Raw genomic sequence first — 16,007 nt, 5'->3', positions numbered from 1 at the left:
CTAGCTGTGATTTTCTATAGAATTGTGCTCTCACAATTTATTTAGAATGTAGAATTTAATTGCGTTTTTCAAATCAAAATATAGTTTTTTGAGCATGTGTGATGAAATTGTTTACTTGTCCCATACGTCGAAGTTTAAGTACATATTAACATCACACATCACTTCTTCGCTAAAACACGTTTTTGTGAACATGTTCAATTCATTGACATTAGATTTAAAAGATAGAGGATTAGCAGGCAAATGTAGTTAACACACAACGATTTCGTGTCAGATATACGACTTGACAATGATTTGCCACATGCTCTTAGATGTCATTAAAAGGGGCTTAAATTCAAACGCATTTTTATTGATTTAAAAACTCTTAATAGTAAAAAACAAATCTTGAGGTTCATCGTAACAATCTCTCCCATGCTCCTGATCTTTACTAAGGCCCCCTTTCCTTCGCCGATTCATCTATATTCATTTAAAGCGCAAACTTTCTCAAGTGAAACGTGGGCATTTTGATATGAGGGCTGCATTTGTGATATTAGCAGTTATATTGTCGTTTAAAGGTAAGATTAATTTTTTTTTATCATTTAATTTCAAATTGTGTTTAAATGTTTCTTGATGATGCCGCTGTTATTTTCTCACTTGCTGAAGAATTAAAATTGTAAAAATGATTGACTTTTAATTATAGTCAAGGCAAAAAGAGGGTGTTTTTCGCAATGATGTAAATCTCATTATGTTCGGATCTATGGATAATACAAAACATTTAAGGTTGTTGCTAATTTTATTATTTTTTATTGTCCTCAATTTTCAAAAAATATGACTGTTTGATATTGTGAAGGTTAGAAATGAACATTAAATTATGGACAATATTAAATGGTTTTTAATTTATCCACCTTGAATATTTTTCAATATGGTTTTGAGAATTTCACAAAGTATAAGAAAGAAAGGGACATTCCAACAGATTTCAATAGACGATTTCGTTTAAGTTATAAAGAATAACAGAACGTCAAACTATGTGGTGTTCTTTAAGATAGGGAGTCCGGATACGGTTACACGACCAGTGCTGATTCTTAGGTATTGTTTGAAGTTTTGAACTATTAGTATTATATATCTTTAAGTACTTTTTTCAACGTGTACATGTATCAAGCAACTGATATATCGCACTTCATGTGCAACAATTAGTTATATAGAAATAAATAGTTATTATTTTGACTGATTAATTATTATTCTAGAGAAAGGAAAGACAAAATGACTCATTTTGCACTGACACAACCAAGTAAGCGTAAATCGCCCGATTTAGAAAATACGCTTTTTTAGAAAAGGATATCACTTGAATTTTCGAAACATAAATCATAACTTATATATATTAATTTTAAACTTGAATATATTTGAAATTTCTAAGGTAGGGGAAACGGATTATCAAGTTTATATACTGTATACAGGGTTATTTTTGCCCGTGTTTTTTTTCTCGTCCTTTTACACTTGCAAACGGTTTAGCCTCGTCTTAAATTCGACCTGATACAGTTAGAAATAGGTCCCCTTTCTAATTAAAATATTATTCAAAAATTGCTTTGCATTCTCCCATTCTTAAACTCGCCCGCTGACAGCGAAAGCGGCGCAGAAAATATCCAGGGAATATTTCCCTGTATACAATTTTTGAGAACTGACCTCTAATTTGTAGAGGCAAATGGCCAGTTCACCACCACCCATGCAACTAACATTCACACCGCCATTTTTGGAACCTCATACAATAAATATGTCCGACCGTCTGCTACCACCTACGTTGACATCGAATTAAATCTGCTCTCGCTCAATGATTTGGTAAGTAAATGGTTTATTTTAAATTTACCATTTCAAATATATTAGAACTAGTTTATCTGCCCATGTTATATTAATTACTGTAAACAACATAATGAGTACTAATACCTCTGTGAAAAAAAAAATGAGCACAATAGGTAATTATATTCCAATCGCAGAAAGATTTTTAAAAATACCTCAAAGTATGACATCAGAAACAGTTTTTTGCAACTATAAAATAGTACACTTCAAAATTAAAAAAAAGTTTTCAATCCCAGTTTAAGGGTCACTAAACACATGATATCACGCTGACCGTTCCCTTTTTATCTTCATTGTATGGCAGGACATGAAAAATCAGGTCATGTCGACGTCTGGCTGGCTAACTATTGTAAGTACCTTATACTGAAAACTTTATACTTTTAAACACTATTTCTTTAAACATGTTATAAAATTGACTCCATCTAGCGTCTGTAATGCTACATTTTAATTGAATGAAGCAATTACTATGCATTTCTCTCAAAGTAGTGAGCAATGTTACGTATGTTTCAAATCATGCTTCATTTGTACGGCTTTGCTGTTCGTTCTTGGCGTTCTTAACGCTTTGACTTTGGTGACTACAATTTGCTGATTACAATTAGCACCTCAATTGGAATATGTCAGTAGGCACATGTAACGACCTGTTTGTAAATGGGTTTGTTAAGGGTCCTAGCAAAACCAAAAAAAGACAAAACTAGAGCGCTCTATGATGAACTTTGATTAATTTATCGTTAAATAGAGCCTCGGAAATGTTAACGTTTAACTTTTTGCACATATAATTTACAGACATGGAACGATCCTCGCTTGACTTGGACTGCGGCCTCATACGGCAACATAGAATATATCTACACCAAACAGGACAAAATATGGCGCCCTGAACTCATCATAGACAACTCGTAAATGTCTTTCCCAATCGTTATCTTTTAAGACCATTTTTATATAAAACTTCAAATGAAAGTACCTTTACATGTAATATAGTTACATTACCTCAACTGTATCTAAATCTTGCTATTCAACAATTCAGATTTTCTTTCCAGTGTTGAAGACATGGCACCCATTGGTGATACCGAGATTTTTTTCAAAATAAAGAATACAGGGGCAGTTCGTTGGGATCCCCCTGGCCAATACGTCACTCATTGTGATATTGACGTCTCATATTACCCATTCGACTACCAGAAATGTTCTATTGAGATAACGACGTTCGCCTTCACGACAGACGTTGTTATTTTAAACAAGACTACAGATAGTGTCAACGTCGATGATTTTAAAGAGAACGGAGAATGGGTACTGGATTCTTCGAGTGTGGTAGAGCAGGTTTTGACGGAAAATGGCGAGATGTTCTCGCAGCTGGAATTTAAACTTATCTTCAAGCGCCGCCCTGGATATTATCTCACAAACGTCGTTTACCCCGTGATTCTAGTGTCTCTTCTGACAAACTTAGTGTTTCTCCTGCCGGTGGACTCCGGGGAAAAGATTTCCTACATCCTGACTGTTCTACTGGCCCAGGCAGTGTTGCTGACCCTAGTAGGGGACAGTATGCCAACGACGTCCAAACACACACCTGTCATAGGTATAACATAATAATTAATAGATCTTGCTGATCAGGACAAAATATCATATTGGTCCAAAAAGGAAACCATAGTGACAATGAATTTAAAAAGACATGGTCACGATTTTAGTCTTTAATATTTATAATTTTATTGGTTCCAATGCTTTAGTAAGGGATTTCTATTAATCAATCAAAATTTGAGTTGAGTGATGAGCAAGATAAAGAGCTCACACTTCTTCTGATGTAAACAAGGCTCGTGCTATGCTTTTGTTTACATAAGATAAATATTACGTAAACAGTTCATTTTCAAGCTGACTTTTCTATCTGCTGATTAGTTTTAAGCAGTCCCTAGTGCTTGTCATATCCATTTGAAAAACAACCAATGTAAACAAAAACATTACTCTAGCCAAATTACCGAACAAAATTTGTGAGCTCTGTATCTCACTTATAACTCTACGACCTACGCTCAAATGATTGACTATTAGAAGCCTTACTGAAGAATTGTGATATTAAAAGTGGAAAAATCATTTTTGACCAGAATTGTGACTATGCCCCTTTAAGCATATGATATGCATAACTATATTGATTTCGCAGTTTGTTATGAATTTCTAAATATTTTTGCTTACGTAATAATTTGTGGAAAGTGAAAGTCAGAGATCCAACAAAAGAACAAATTGTCAAAACTGAATACAGTCCTTCTTTTTTCTTATCCGAAAAGGGAGGCTCATTAATGTTCAAAGACTTTCAAAATCGGAAAGATTATTTGTCAAGATCTGCCTTTTGTGTAAAATTGACACTGTTTTAACGAAAATGTACAAACACTGGATGAAGCTGAACAAGTGTCACTGCATTTAATGTATTCATATCTAAAACCAATGACTGGAAAGTCAACCATGAGTAGACCCCGCCTTCGTCAAATTGAACTTTGTGACGTATTGCCCAAGGTCAAAAATCCTGTTAAAACAGCTCTGTATCAAGAAACACATGGTAACGATATACTCGTGGACTATAAATTTAAATAAGGCATATTTCAGTAACATAACAGCGTTTAAAGTTATTGATTATCTCCCTATTCGTTGAATCTAATGATTTTGTGTCTGTTGTACAGGAATATACATCTCCTTTGTACTCGTAATGGCTGCGTTAGCTATTGTCATCACTATCCTGAACCTCCGCCTACACCTCAAAGCGGACCAAACAGAAGTGCCCAGATGGCTCAAGTCCTTTACCTTTATTGTGCTTCTGAAAGTCAACTGTCTCAGCGCAAAGGTCAAAGACAAAAATCACGTGGTTTCCAAGATTGACACATTGGAGCTGCAAGATGACAACGGAAGAAGTAAATCATCGGAGTGTGTGAAGACAGAGGCGTGGAAAAATCAAGATGATGAGTTTCCATTCGAATGCAAAGAAGTTTCTTACTTGCTTGACATTTTCTTCTTTTATTTATTCAACATTATAACATTTGTCGTGACTGTAGTTTTGCTTGTTGTTTTAGCAGTTTGTGATAGGCCTATATAACACAAACAGGAAATTCTATCATTAAGACGAAGAGTTTTGTATAAAGATAAAGGAAAATATTCAGATTTTCACTTTGGAATTTCTCTTTACTCAAAGTTTTTAACTTAACATGTAAATTATATAGAAGGTTACAGGGAAGATTTGACGAATAATTCGCTGACCATCCAGCCTCCCCAAACTTGTTGCTAAGATACTTCCAGGGAAGAAAAAACACTTTAAATCTTGCCAAATCGGAATTCATTTTTTTCGTTGCACCATGACAATTAATATTCATATTCTTGCCGTTGACAATAACATATCATAACAACAGGCCGGTAGGCCACATCTCTCACTTGAACAAACTTATCAAATATTAATCATTTTTCTCTTGTTATTTATGTATCTTATCCCCATGAGTGATGATAAAAACTTGAAAATGTTTGTAACTTATGTGGCTAAGTTACCTTTATATCATTTTAGAAATATTAGCATTTACTTTATTTTTAAGAAAATATTCGTTTATGTATTTGTCTTCCCCATTATTGCCTGCTAAGGATTGTTGTGAGAAAAGAAATTTCTTCATGTCGAATCATTTATTACAAATTCACTGTTTAAATAACTATTTCACCTTCTACCTTTGTGAATATGCCGTCTGTTTGACACGAGTGGCAAATGAGCATGTCCCTTTTTATAGAAATCCGATAATTGAATTGCTTCAGAATAAAATACTTTAGCATGCATTTTTCTGATTCCATTTTTAAATATCACAAGGAATGTGTGTCGTTTTCACAGGATTGCGGTTATGCTACTACCTCATATCTAAGACAGGACACGCAACTTTTAGAAAAAAGAAAAGAAAAAAAATTCTTTCACATGGCAATATGTATTAAAAGACCCAAGGCTACAAACGCTATTCCCTCAAGCAGATGAATGAAACACTTTTTAAGGATTATTAGCTTAACGGAGTAATATCTTTATAGATGTAAACGGTTGGCTTACTTTTTGTAAATTGTAATACATGTATTAATTATTGGGCTATGTTACCTAATTTACCATGCATAGCAGGATCTGAGAATTTCAATCAGAGAATCAGGGCTCATTAACGTAAAAATATATAGGGAAAATGTTTAAAAATCTTCTCAAGAACTACTATTCCCTTTCCATGAGGATGCTTTGAACCAAGTTTGGTTAGATGTTACCCGTTTCAGTTACTTTTTGACGACTTTAAGCGAAAATACACTTGTCAAAAACGTAATTAAATTGAATTAAAATCAATTCCAGAGTTCTTCATTGACAGGCTATTTCTGTTTATCCGGAGTAATCACCAGGAACAAAAAATAAATTTCTTATGTAGATTATTGGAAATCTGATACTTTTTCCTTCTGGAAGTTTCTCGGAACACCTCGCACGGTTTTTAAACGTTATTATCCTCGTTCTTTAATGTGATTGTCGTTTGCAATGCAAGATCTCAATTCACGGATTTTAAACGTTATCATTCTAGCTCTTTTATGTAATTGTAGTTCGCAAGGCAAATTAACCATTTTTCAACCTGAAAAGATAATGGAGTCGTTTCAGAGAAGAAATCTTGAGGGTTTTTTTTCAGTCTAATGTATAGATATTTTTTCTATCCTACAATGTTTAGAAATATCGTTAAATGTATGGAAATATTCTGCCTAAATATCTTGGCACACAATATATAAAACGAATCAATCCCCAACGACTTAGGCAACATTTATCGTTGCATGAAGTATTATAGTAGAACTTTAAAGCTGAAACTTTGAATGTTAAACAATATTATAAGAAAGAAGGAATTTTGAAAGACAAAAACGCTGGTCAGATTTGGTCGTCGTATCCAAGGTGACCTGTTTGCAAATTGCTGTGAATGGACAGTGTGCATGTGGCTTTAAAAAGGTTTGGAAGGTTAATTAATCCGGTAGGAAAGTAGGATATGCATTTTTTTTACTTTTCTTACGATAAACATAATTGTCTAGTAAGGATTCATTTGTTTCAATATCTTCATTGACAACTGAAATATATCGATAACAAAAGTGGTCTTACAGCAATAGTTTCTGATCTGACATACCTTTTGATATTGGATACTGTGCATTAGACGGGCCAAAACATGACCTGTTGGCACTATATTGCATAATAATTTGGCACCGTTATATGTAAAATATATGAATAAAAACTTCTAATGCTGTCTGCTCTTCCTGAACCCTTTAACGAATGAGATTGAATGGCCTTGTCGTTTTTTTTTTATTTTATACAAAGAATTATATAATTATATAACACGTTAACTGGAATACTTGTATGCCATATGTTTTTGAATGAATAGAGAGTTAAGGTATTCTTCAGTTAATCAATTCATCAAATAATGATTTTGAAAACGTTTGAGCAAGGAAGTAAAATTAAAACCATATCAGTTAGTAATCTGACATTACTGACAATGCTCTTCGGTCTTAATACCTGGATTTAAATTAAGAGATATTTGACATCAATTAAATTTTTTTAAAAAGATTTCTAAGTTTACCCGATATTTAATCTACTTACCAATGGTTACAAGCTCTCCCGGGCTGATTTCAATTACTTCCTGTTTGTGTTTTTTGAGCATGTTTATATCTATATAAGGCATACATTTTTTCAGTAATAGCCTAGTTTTCACAATGAATTATCTGATACTGATGCTAGCTCTCTGCTTGACCATTCAAGGTAAGATTCAAGTCCGAATCATTCAAATGAGAAAATGCAAATTCATATTGTTGACAGATAAAGACCTCTACAACTGACTTTTTAGGATTGAACGGAGCTGAAAATTATGTAGCCTTGGTTAAATTGAAGACGAATACCATTATATTCTTATATGGTATCTCATACAAAGACTTACACAAAATTGATACCAAAAGAACTATCTATCGTGAAAACGTGTAATGTTTAAATTGGTACATCTTATTTTTTTCTTCTTTGTTGTATTGTACAGGAAAACATTTTGGTGCTATTTTTCTTCTTAAGTGTATTTCTTAGTAATAAAACTATTATTAAATAATTAAATATTTTTTTGAGGACGTCAAAACTGTATAATACTTTATCGTTGATTAATATACATAAACCTGTTTGATGTACTGGCCATGGTACATGTACTTATATTGCATTAATAAGAATATTATTATATTTAGTGCTTGTTTTACCGGAGGGGGGCTATACCTTTCCTCTGCGTCCGGCGGTCTCTCCGTCCGTCTGTGTGTCTGTCCCGTCCGTCTGTCTGTGCCACTTCAGTTTTCCATCTTTTTTTCTTTATGCGTTTGAGGAATAATAGGAAATTTGCTGCACAGCTTCAAAATGTCAAACTACAGATCAAGTTTACACTTTTGTAGCGTCTGGTTGACATATATTCGAGAAAATAAATTTTTTATATTCCAATTTTTTAATGTTCGGGTTCGGTATTCTGCATAACAGTGCATTGTTTTCACAATTTTCCACAAAGCGGTAGGAGACGTGTAATGCTAATGCAATACTCTCAAAATGCTTGTTTCATATTAAAGTATAACATGTCAAATATTATCATTGAACTAAGCAGTGGAAAATCCCGAAAAAATAAGTTACATGCTATTATAGTGAATGTTTTCAATCTAGAGAAGAATATGTAGTTTAAACTTCCTCTGTTCTTTACATCTTGTTAAAGTATATCATCTCGTTTAGTTCTTACGATCAATTCTATGTAAAAAAAAAATAAATCAAAATTGTATATAGAGGCATGCATATTCACGAATTTTTTAATATTGCATACAATAATACAAATTGATGTAATAAGTAGCAAAATGCCAAAAATTTGTTGCGAAGGGCTATTGTTGCCATGGAAACGGAGACCAAAGATAGAAAAATGGAAAATCTTGGCAACTTTGAAGTAATATAGAAATTAATTGCAGCTTATCTAAGTTATGAAATATAAAATATTGAATTTACTATATGGTCAATGTTCAATTAATAAAAACACATCTGGTGGGCAAATCAAAATCATAAGAATATAACCATGGAAATCTGATTTTTTTTTAAAAACATAATGTTTTCAAATATTTAAAATACAGTGGGAACAACGTTATTGTTGACAAACGAGACGCACGATTCTGATAAACGGAACGATCACGCATGATCGACGAACGATTACGGACGAACTCTAACTTACTCAATTTTCACGAAACGAACGATTCTTCAACATTTTACACGCAAAATCCCCCCCCCCAAAAAAAAAAAAAAAATTAAGATAGGAATTAAGAAAACGTATTGCTTTCATTAGTTATACAATGATTGTGTGTTATTGAAAAGCGGTATGTACAATTACCCACGCACTGTTTCATGTTTACAAGATAAACGATAGGATAGGATCCACAGATCAATTAAATTGTTTTGTCTTCACATTTAATACTACATGTAAGCTATATGGTATATATTTCACATAGTTATACAATGTAACAGAAAGGATTGCGTATCGTATTTTCATTTTAAAGAAAAAAAAGTTGAAAAAAGAGGCGCTAGCATTGTACATGAATGGTAACAATTCTAAATATTCTTCTTTTTAAAAAAGTTATAAAGTCACAAGGCTGCGTTGTTTTAAAAAAATACACATGTATTTGTCGTTATTTAAAGAATAAATTCAGCAATTCTGAAAAAAAAAGTTACAAAGCCAAAAAACCCACACGATCGAGCACGGTAAAAACTAATATTCCTGATATATACGCACGATCGATCCCGCACGTTATAAAATTACAGGAACGAACCCCTACGGTACACGAACTATTTAACACGATTGGCTTGCCAATAATAACGTTATTACCACTGTAGCATGGAAGAAATCATTGAACAAAACTCATAGATTTATAGCTGTATTTAAAATAAACATGTAAGATAATAAAGTGACATTTGTCGCTATAGTAACAAATGAAAAAAACCCAGTGATTATGTCAAACAAAAATGCTTGTTTAAATACAATTTAGAACCATTGTTTTGTTGCTATTCATGAAAAGCATGCCATATTTTTATATCATCTAAATATTCAAGCATTATTCAGCTTTTTAAAATGCCGTTATTAAGAAAATATGTTGACTTTCTAATATCGAATTGTATAAAACGTCTTAGCAACGCTCATTCCTTTTGCTGACAATTTTGGTCAAAAATTATTTTACCGTTTTTAATAGTTACAATGCCTAAGAAAGGTGTTTGTAATTATACAATTCTTTGTCATGTAAACAAAGCTTTGTTTATTTACGTTTTGTATGTAGAAGTGAAAATTCCAGATTTAGACCAAAAATAAATGTGATAAACGCTAGTTATAATTTATTTCTACTTAAAATGGATTAGAAAAGAAAGAAATAAGCTTGAAAAAGAACGTATACCGGTATATTGAACCAATGTAAACAAAAAACAGGGCACGAGCCTTGTTTACATGACAAAGAATTGTGAGCTCTGTACCTTGCTTATAACTCTACGACTGATAGTCAAATTTTGATTGATCAATAGAAACGCATTTCTAAAGCATTTAAAAAACTAAAAATAGAAAAATGAAATTTGACCATGCCAGCTACACATTTCAATTTTCAGTTATGTCATCTTTACTATTTATGTTGGATTAAAACGAAAAAATAATAATAATTAAGTGCTGGCAAACTGTTTAACTATTGATTTACCCATGAAAAATTTTCAATAATTTTTAAAATTCACACTATTTTTTGTACGATTATTTTATTATTACAATTTGTGTTCAAAACAGCTAGAAAAATATCAATCTTTTGCTTCTGTTATCATGACAACCGGTCCTCATAGCAACCGTTTAAGATTGTGTAGGATTTTTAATAAGCAAGGGGTATCAAACTACGAAATATGAAGAAATAAGCCATGCACCAAATTTTGATATTTACAGATAATTTTTTGAAGCTTCAAAAAATACTTCAAACTGGTAGGATACGTATATTACTTATAAAGTACTCTCGGAATGCTTGTTAAGAAGTTGATATTATTCTGAGAGACTTCCAAATGAAAAACGATGTCATATTCTCCAGAATGAATCTCCGTAAGAAATCCGTTTTGGTTCGCTTCTGTGAATTTTTCTGAGGGATTTTTTCAATCGTTATTACTTCTTGTTCCTTCGAGAATTTTCTGCATATTAACAACGTTTGCTCTGCAACAATATAATGTGGATTTCAAAGAAGAATATTTCCCTGTATACAGTTTTCAGAGCTGACTTCTTTCTTGTAGAGTCAAATGGCCAGTTCAACAGCACCACTGCAACTAATATTCACAACGCCATTTTTGGGACCTCGTACAATAAAAATGTCCGACCGTCTGCTACCACGTCAGTCGACATCGAACTGAATCTGCTCTCAATCAATGAGATGGTGAGTAACATGTTTCAAGGTCAGGTTATTGTGTACATGTATATCACGAATACATACAAGAATTTGAAGGTTTGGTGTATTGAAAATGTAGTTATCATTAAAAATAAGTATTTTTAAAACAACAGAAGAATTGGTAACAAAATTGAACTGTAAGTTTTGTTTTAATAGATACAGGGTTCATTTATCAAAAATGTTGTGTCATTCATCGCTCATATCATGTTAATAAGTTACTATATTTGTTTTGTATTTAAATCTTTAAGGACGTAAAAAAGCAGATAATGTCGTCTTCTGGCTGGCTAACAGTTGTAAGTACATTTAAAAACCAACCATTATGTTTCAAATATGTCTTGAAATAATCCATAAATGCACAGTAAAAATAATTCAATAGAAACTTTAAAACTTCAAATGACGTGCCTTTATACCTGCAAGCATTACCAAAGAAAGCATATATTTATTTTATCGACTTGACAAAATATGGAGTTTAAAAAATAGCATATTTTAAGAATGATTTTAAGTAATATTGAGAAAGACATTTTGACATAGAACATTAAAGATTCAAACATGATATTATTATTGACATGAATATGTTTTCATTTCTTTGAAAGATATTGCAACAGTATTGTTGTTAAGTTTTTTTAAAGGGGCATGGTCACGATTTTGGTCAAAAAATATTTTTCCGAGTTTGATTATTACAATGCTTTAGAAAGGCATTTTTGATAGGCAACCGTAATTTGAGTGTCATTTGTTGAGTTATAAGGAAGATACAGAGCTTGAAACTCTTCGCTATGTAAACAAAGCGTTTGTTTACATTTTAAATGTTGAAGTAAAAATTTCTGTTTTAAACCTAAAACGAATGTGTTAAACGTTAGAAACTGTTTATCTATGCTTAAAATGAATAAACAAAAACAGGACACGAGCCTTGTTTACATGTTAAAGAATTGTGAGCCCTGTATCTTGCTTATAACTCTTCGAATGACTCTCAAATTTAATTTGATCATTAGAAATGCATTTCTAAAGCATTGTAAATAATAAAAACATAAAAATTAAAGTTGACCAAAATCGTGACCATGCCCCTTTAATATGGCAGACTTCGAAAGATCCTCGCTTGACTTGGGATCCGTCCAGCTATGACGGAATAGAATATATTTACACGAAACAAGAGGGAATATGGCGCCCAGAACTCATCATTGATAACTCGTAAATGTCTATACTATATCTTGCTAATTCAGAATAAAGAAAAATATAGGAACGGAAATATGTTTAAATGATTATTTTAAATTGCTTTTGAAAACGTGTAAATCTGATTGTTCACATTGTTCTTTCAATTAATCATCAACCTTGTTTCAGTGTCGAAGGAATGAGTCCAATAGGTCATGACGAGATATATCTCAAAGTGAACCATGCCGGTGAGGTTCGTTGGGATACCCCTGGCCGTCACGTCACTCATTGTGATTTTAACATCACATATTATCCATTCGACTACCAGACGTGTTCGGTGGAGGTCACGAGTTTCGCCTTTACTATAGAAGCTTTGACTTTAAATAGAACATATGACACAGTAAACACCGAGGATTATAAAGAGAACGGGGAATGGGTCTTGCATTCTTCACGGGTAGATGAGAAGAATTTGTCCGAACATGGTGAGAAGTTTTCGCAGCTGGAATTCAAGATGATCTTTGAGCGTCGGGCGAAATATTACGTTGCCAACGTCATTTACCCGTTGGTTTTAGTTTCTCTTCTGACTAACCTAGTTTTCCTCCTGCCGGCGGACTCCGGGGAGAAGATATCCTACATCCTGACGGTTCTACTGGCCCAGGCAGTGCTGCTGACCCTTATCGGGAACAGCATGCCAACAACGTCAGTCCAAACACCTATCATGGGTAAAACTAAAAATATATCTTTCTTTCAATATAGTTATTAGAACTATTATAATTCAATGGATTAATGGAGTGAAAAAGAATCAATTTTGAATTGGGGAGTACCTGCATAAAATTTAAAAATTTTCAAATTGTTTTAAATAAGTTTTTTGACGTCATTTGGAAAGATAAAACAAATAATTTATGATATTGGATTACATTTTATTAATTTTGGTTACTTCAAAAGTTATAAGTGTCAAGTGAAAATACAAACATATAGATACTTTTCTGTTTGTTTATACTAAAAATGATGCCGTTTCTGTTACAATAGGGATGTACATTTCCTTTGTACTCCTGATGGCTGCCTTGGCCACTATCATCACCACTCTAAACCTTAACCTGTACCTCAGAACGGACCAAAAAGCAGTACCAAGATGGCTCAAGGCATTCACCTTCCTTGTCCTTCTCAGGATTAACTGTCGTACCGCAAAGGTCAAAGAAGATGACAAAGAGCTTGAGGTTTCCAACGAGGACATGGTCAAAATGGAAGATGTCAACGGAAAAGGCAAAACCCTGAAGCGCATGTTGAACCGTCGGTCCCAGACTCCAAACAAGAAAGATGCCGGGTTTCCATTTCAGTGCAAGGAAGTGTCTGCTTTCCTGGACTGTTTCTTTTTTTATCTATTCAACATTGTCTTAATTATTACAACACTAGTTTTTCTGGTAGTTTTAGCGGTATCTGATGTGCCTCCTTCATAAAACGCGTATCGTTGGATAATATTTTAAACCTTTGAATAAATATTATTATTAAGTCATAATTACGCGTTAATAAGTTTTGTACAAATGACCGTGGATCGATACAAAAACAATATCAGAAATATGACAAAAAAAGATGAAAAGTATATGCATTAAGATAACAAAAAATTCATAAAAAGTCCTTTTTTCGATTGAGATAAATATAATGTTTCTATAAAAAGGGGATGACAATAGCTAACCAAATAACCGATTAATCGGTTGGAACGATGGTAACCGGTTATAAATTCTGTAATCGGTTAGTCGGAATAAATATAAGTTCATAAAAATTCAACAATAAGAACTTTTAACGTTTCTTGGAGCTTTAATTTGGGGATAATTGATTTACTCCTTGCTTTTTAAAGGGATAAGTATCGGATTGTTATGTGCTAATTACTGTTTAAACACCTCGACACTGCCCTAACCATCATAACTGTCCACTGGTTTTTTAATCATTTGTGAATAACATTGAAATTGCAATTGAGAACTACATGTATTTAATTTTTTTCTGTCGCCGTTCTGTCAATCTTTGATTCCAGTGTCAGTGATCATGCCGCCTCAAACGCCTCCGCAAGCATGGCGATCTCCTTAGAGAGAACTAGGTTGAAAAATCGTAAAATGCACACTCTGTTCAATGGAGCTCACACAAATGAGCGCGGTCGGAGACCATAAGAGAGAACAATCCTAAACAAAACGCAAAGGGTTTCAAGACGAGTGGAACAAACCGGAAAGTTTTTTGAGACCTACTGTACTTAGTTGTCAAGATATTATGATTTTGATACTGTACATAATGCTAATTTGATCTGAAATAAGGCAATTTTTGCTTAAGTGAGCGATGTGCCACTTGGGACTTTTCCTAAAAATATGTTCTCATTAAACTTGAACGGATAAAAATATTACAAAACACACCGTGTTAATTGTTTCCAATATAGTAAACCGGTTTTTAAAAAATGCAAAATTTTAAATCTAAACCAGTAAATATCATTTTTAAAGCTATCACCGACACAAAGCAAAATACCTGAACTGATAATTCAAGTTGTTTTTCAAGTTAAAGTAATCTATAATCTATTAAATAACAGAGCAAACAATTTGATATTTTTATCCCCTAAGTTTGATATTTTCTGTTCGAGATCAGATTTAGGTCTTGTTTAGAAGCGATTAACAACTTTTGTACTTTTTGTTTTATTTCTTTTATTTGAAAAAAAAATCACTGAAGTGATTTCTTGTTAAATATTCTTCAATGGCCTTATAATTAATTTATAAGTATTTTAAAAGTTATTTATGTATTTTATGAGGTATTTGTATTACCTTGTCATTTTCAGAGGTGACATCTATTAATCTTTTGCAAAAAAAGTATTTTCCTACAAATGAATGTATATTTGATCTATTCATATATCGTTTCTTTTTGTATACAATGAACTGATTGCATCTGAAGTTTATTTACATATATATGGATCACTGCAAAAAATAAATATCTAATCTAAGACTATATTTTATTTTCTGTAAAAGGTTTCCTTCCATAATATCTCGTTAAAAAAATCTGCAATTCATTTTGTATTGTTCTGAAATGTGCGAACGAATTAAGATTTAATTGTGCTTTGTCTAATAATCTAGGAAACTATTTGTGATTGAAATATTTCCTTCTGAATATATATATGATATGTTTGTTTCTATAATACGACATCTGTTTTAACAAGATATAAAAAGTAACTTATCATTGGCTTCCTAATAATATTATTCCTCTGCCTTCAAAATAAATTATTTACAGAGTATTTTAACAACTTCGTTGCAAAAGGTTCATATGCTGTGTTGACGGTTTAAAATTGTTTGCTCATTGATCTGAACTGAAAGCTCAATTAAGTTATTATGGTCACTTGTTGTCCGTTGTTTGTCTGTTTGTCCGTCTAAGAAGTTTTGAAACTTTTGGCTTTTGCTTCAGAACCACTGGACCGATTTCAACAAAACACACCACAAAGCACATAACTCTTATGTGTAGAGGATTCATGCTTATTAAAAATAAAGGGTCACACCTTCTTTTAAAGTGCAAAATTTTGTTGGTATCTTTCAGAATTCTTCTCTCCAAAATTCAATCGGCCAGAAAAGCTT

At 32.6% G+C, this 16,007-nt stretch overlaps 1 protein-coding gene across 1 annotated transcript; it reads left to right on the top strand.

The window, feature by feature from the left end:
- Positions 1-277: 277 nt before the first annotated feature.
- Positions 278-15,884, top strand: LOC128191229 (uncharacterized). The gene is made up of 12 exons (XM_052863323.1): positions 278-551; positions 1,670-1,809; positions 2,129-2,173; positions 2,608-2,717; positions 2,859-3,391; positions 4,479-4,878; positions 7,512-7,576; positions 11,114-11,253; positions 11,514-11,558; positions 12,341-12,450; positions 12,601-13,133; positions 13,441-15,884. Exons 1-12 carry the CDS (start codon positions 506-508, stop codon positions 13,866-13,868), a joined length of 2,595 nt encoding a protein of 864 aa, XP_052719283.1. The 5' UTR covers positions 278-505; the 3' UTR covers positions 13,869-15,884.
- The last annotated feature ends 123 nt before the right edge of the window (positions 15,885-16,007 follow it).

The sequence above is a fragment of the Crassostrea angulata genome, chromosome 7, assembly GCF_025612915.1.
Source record: "Crassostrea angulata isolate pt1a10 chromosome 7, ASM2561291v2, whole genome shotgun sequence".
NCBI classification, from domain to species: Eukaryota; Metazoa; Mollusca; class Bivalvia; order Ostreida; family Ostreidae; genus Magallana; species Magallana angulata.
The sequence above is the reverse complement of the archived record's forward strand: the minus strand, read 5'-3'. Positions and strand labels throughout refer to the sequence as shown.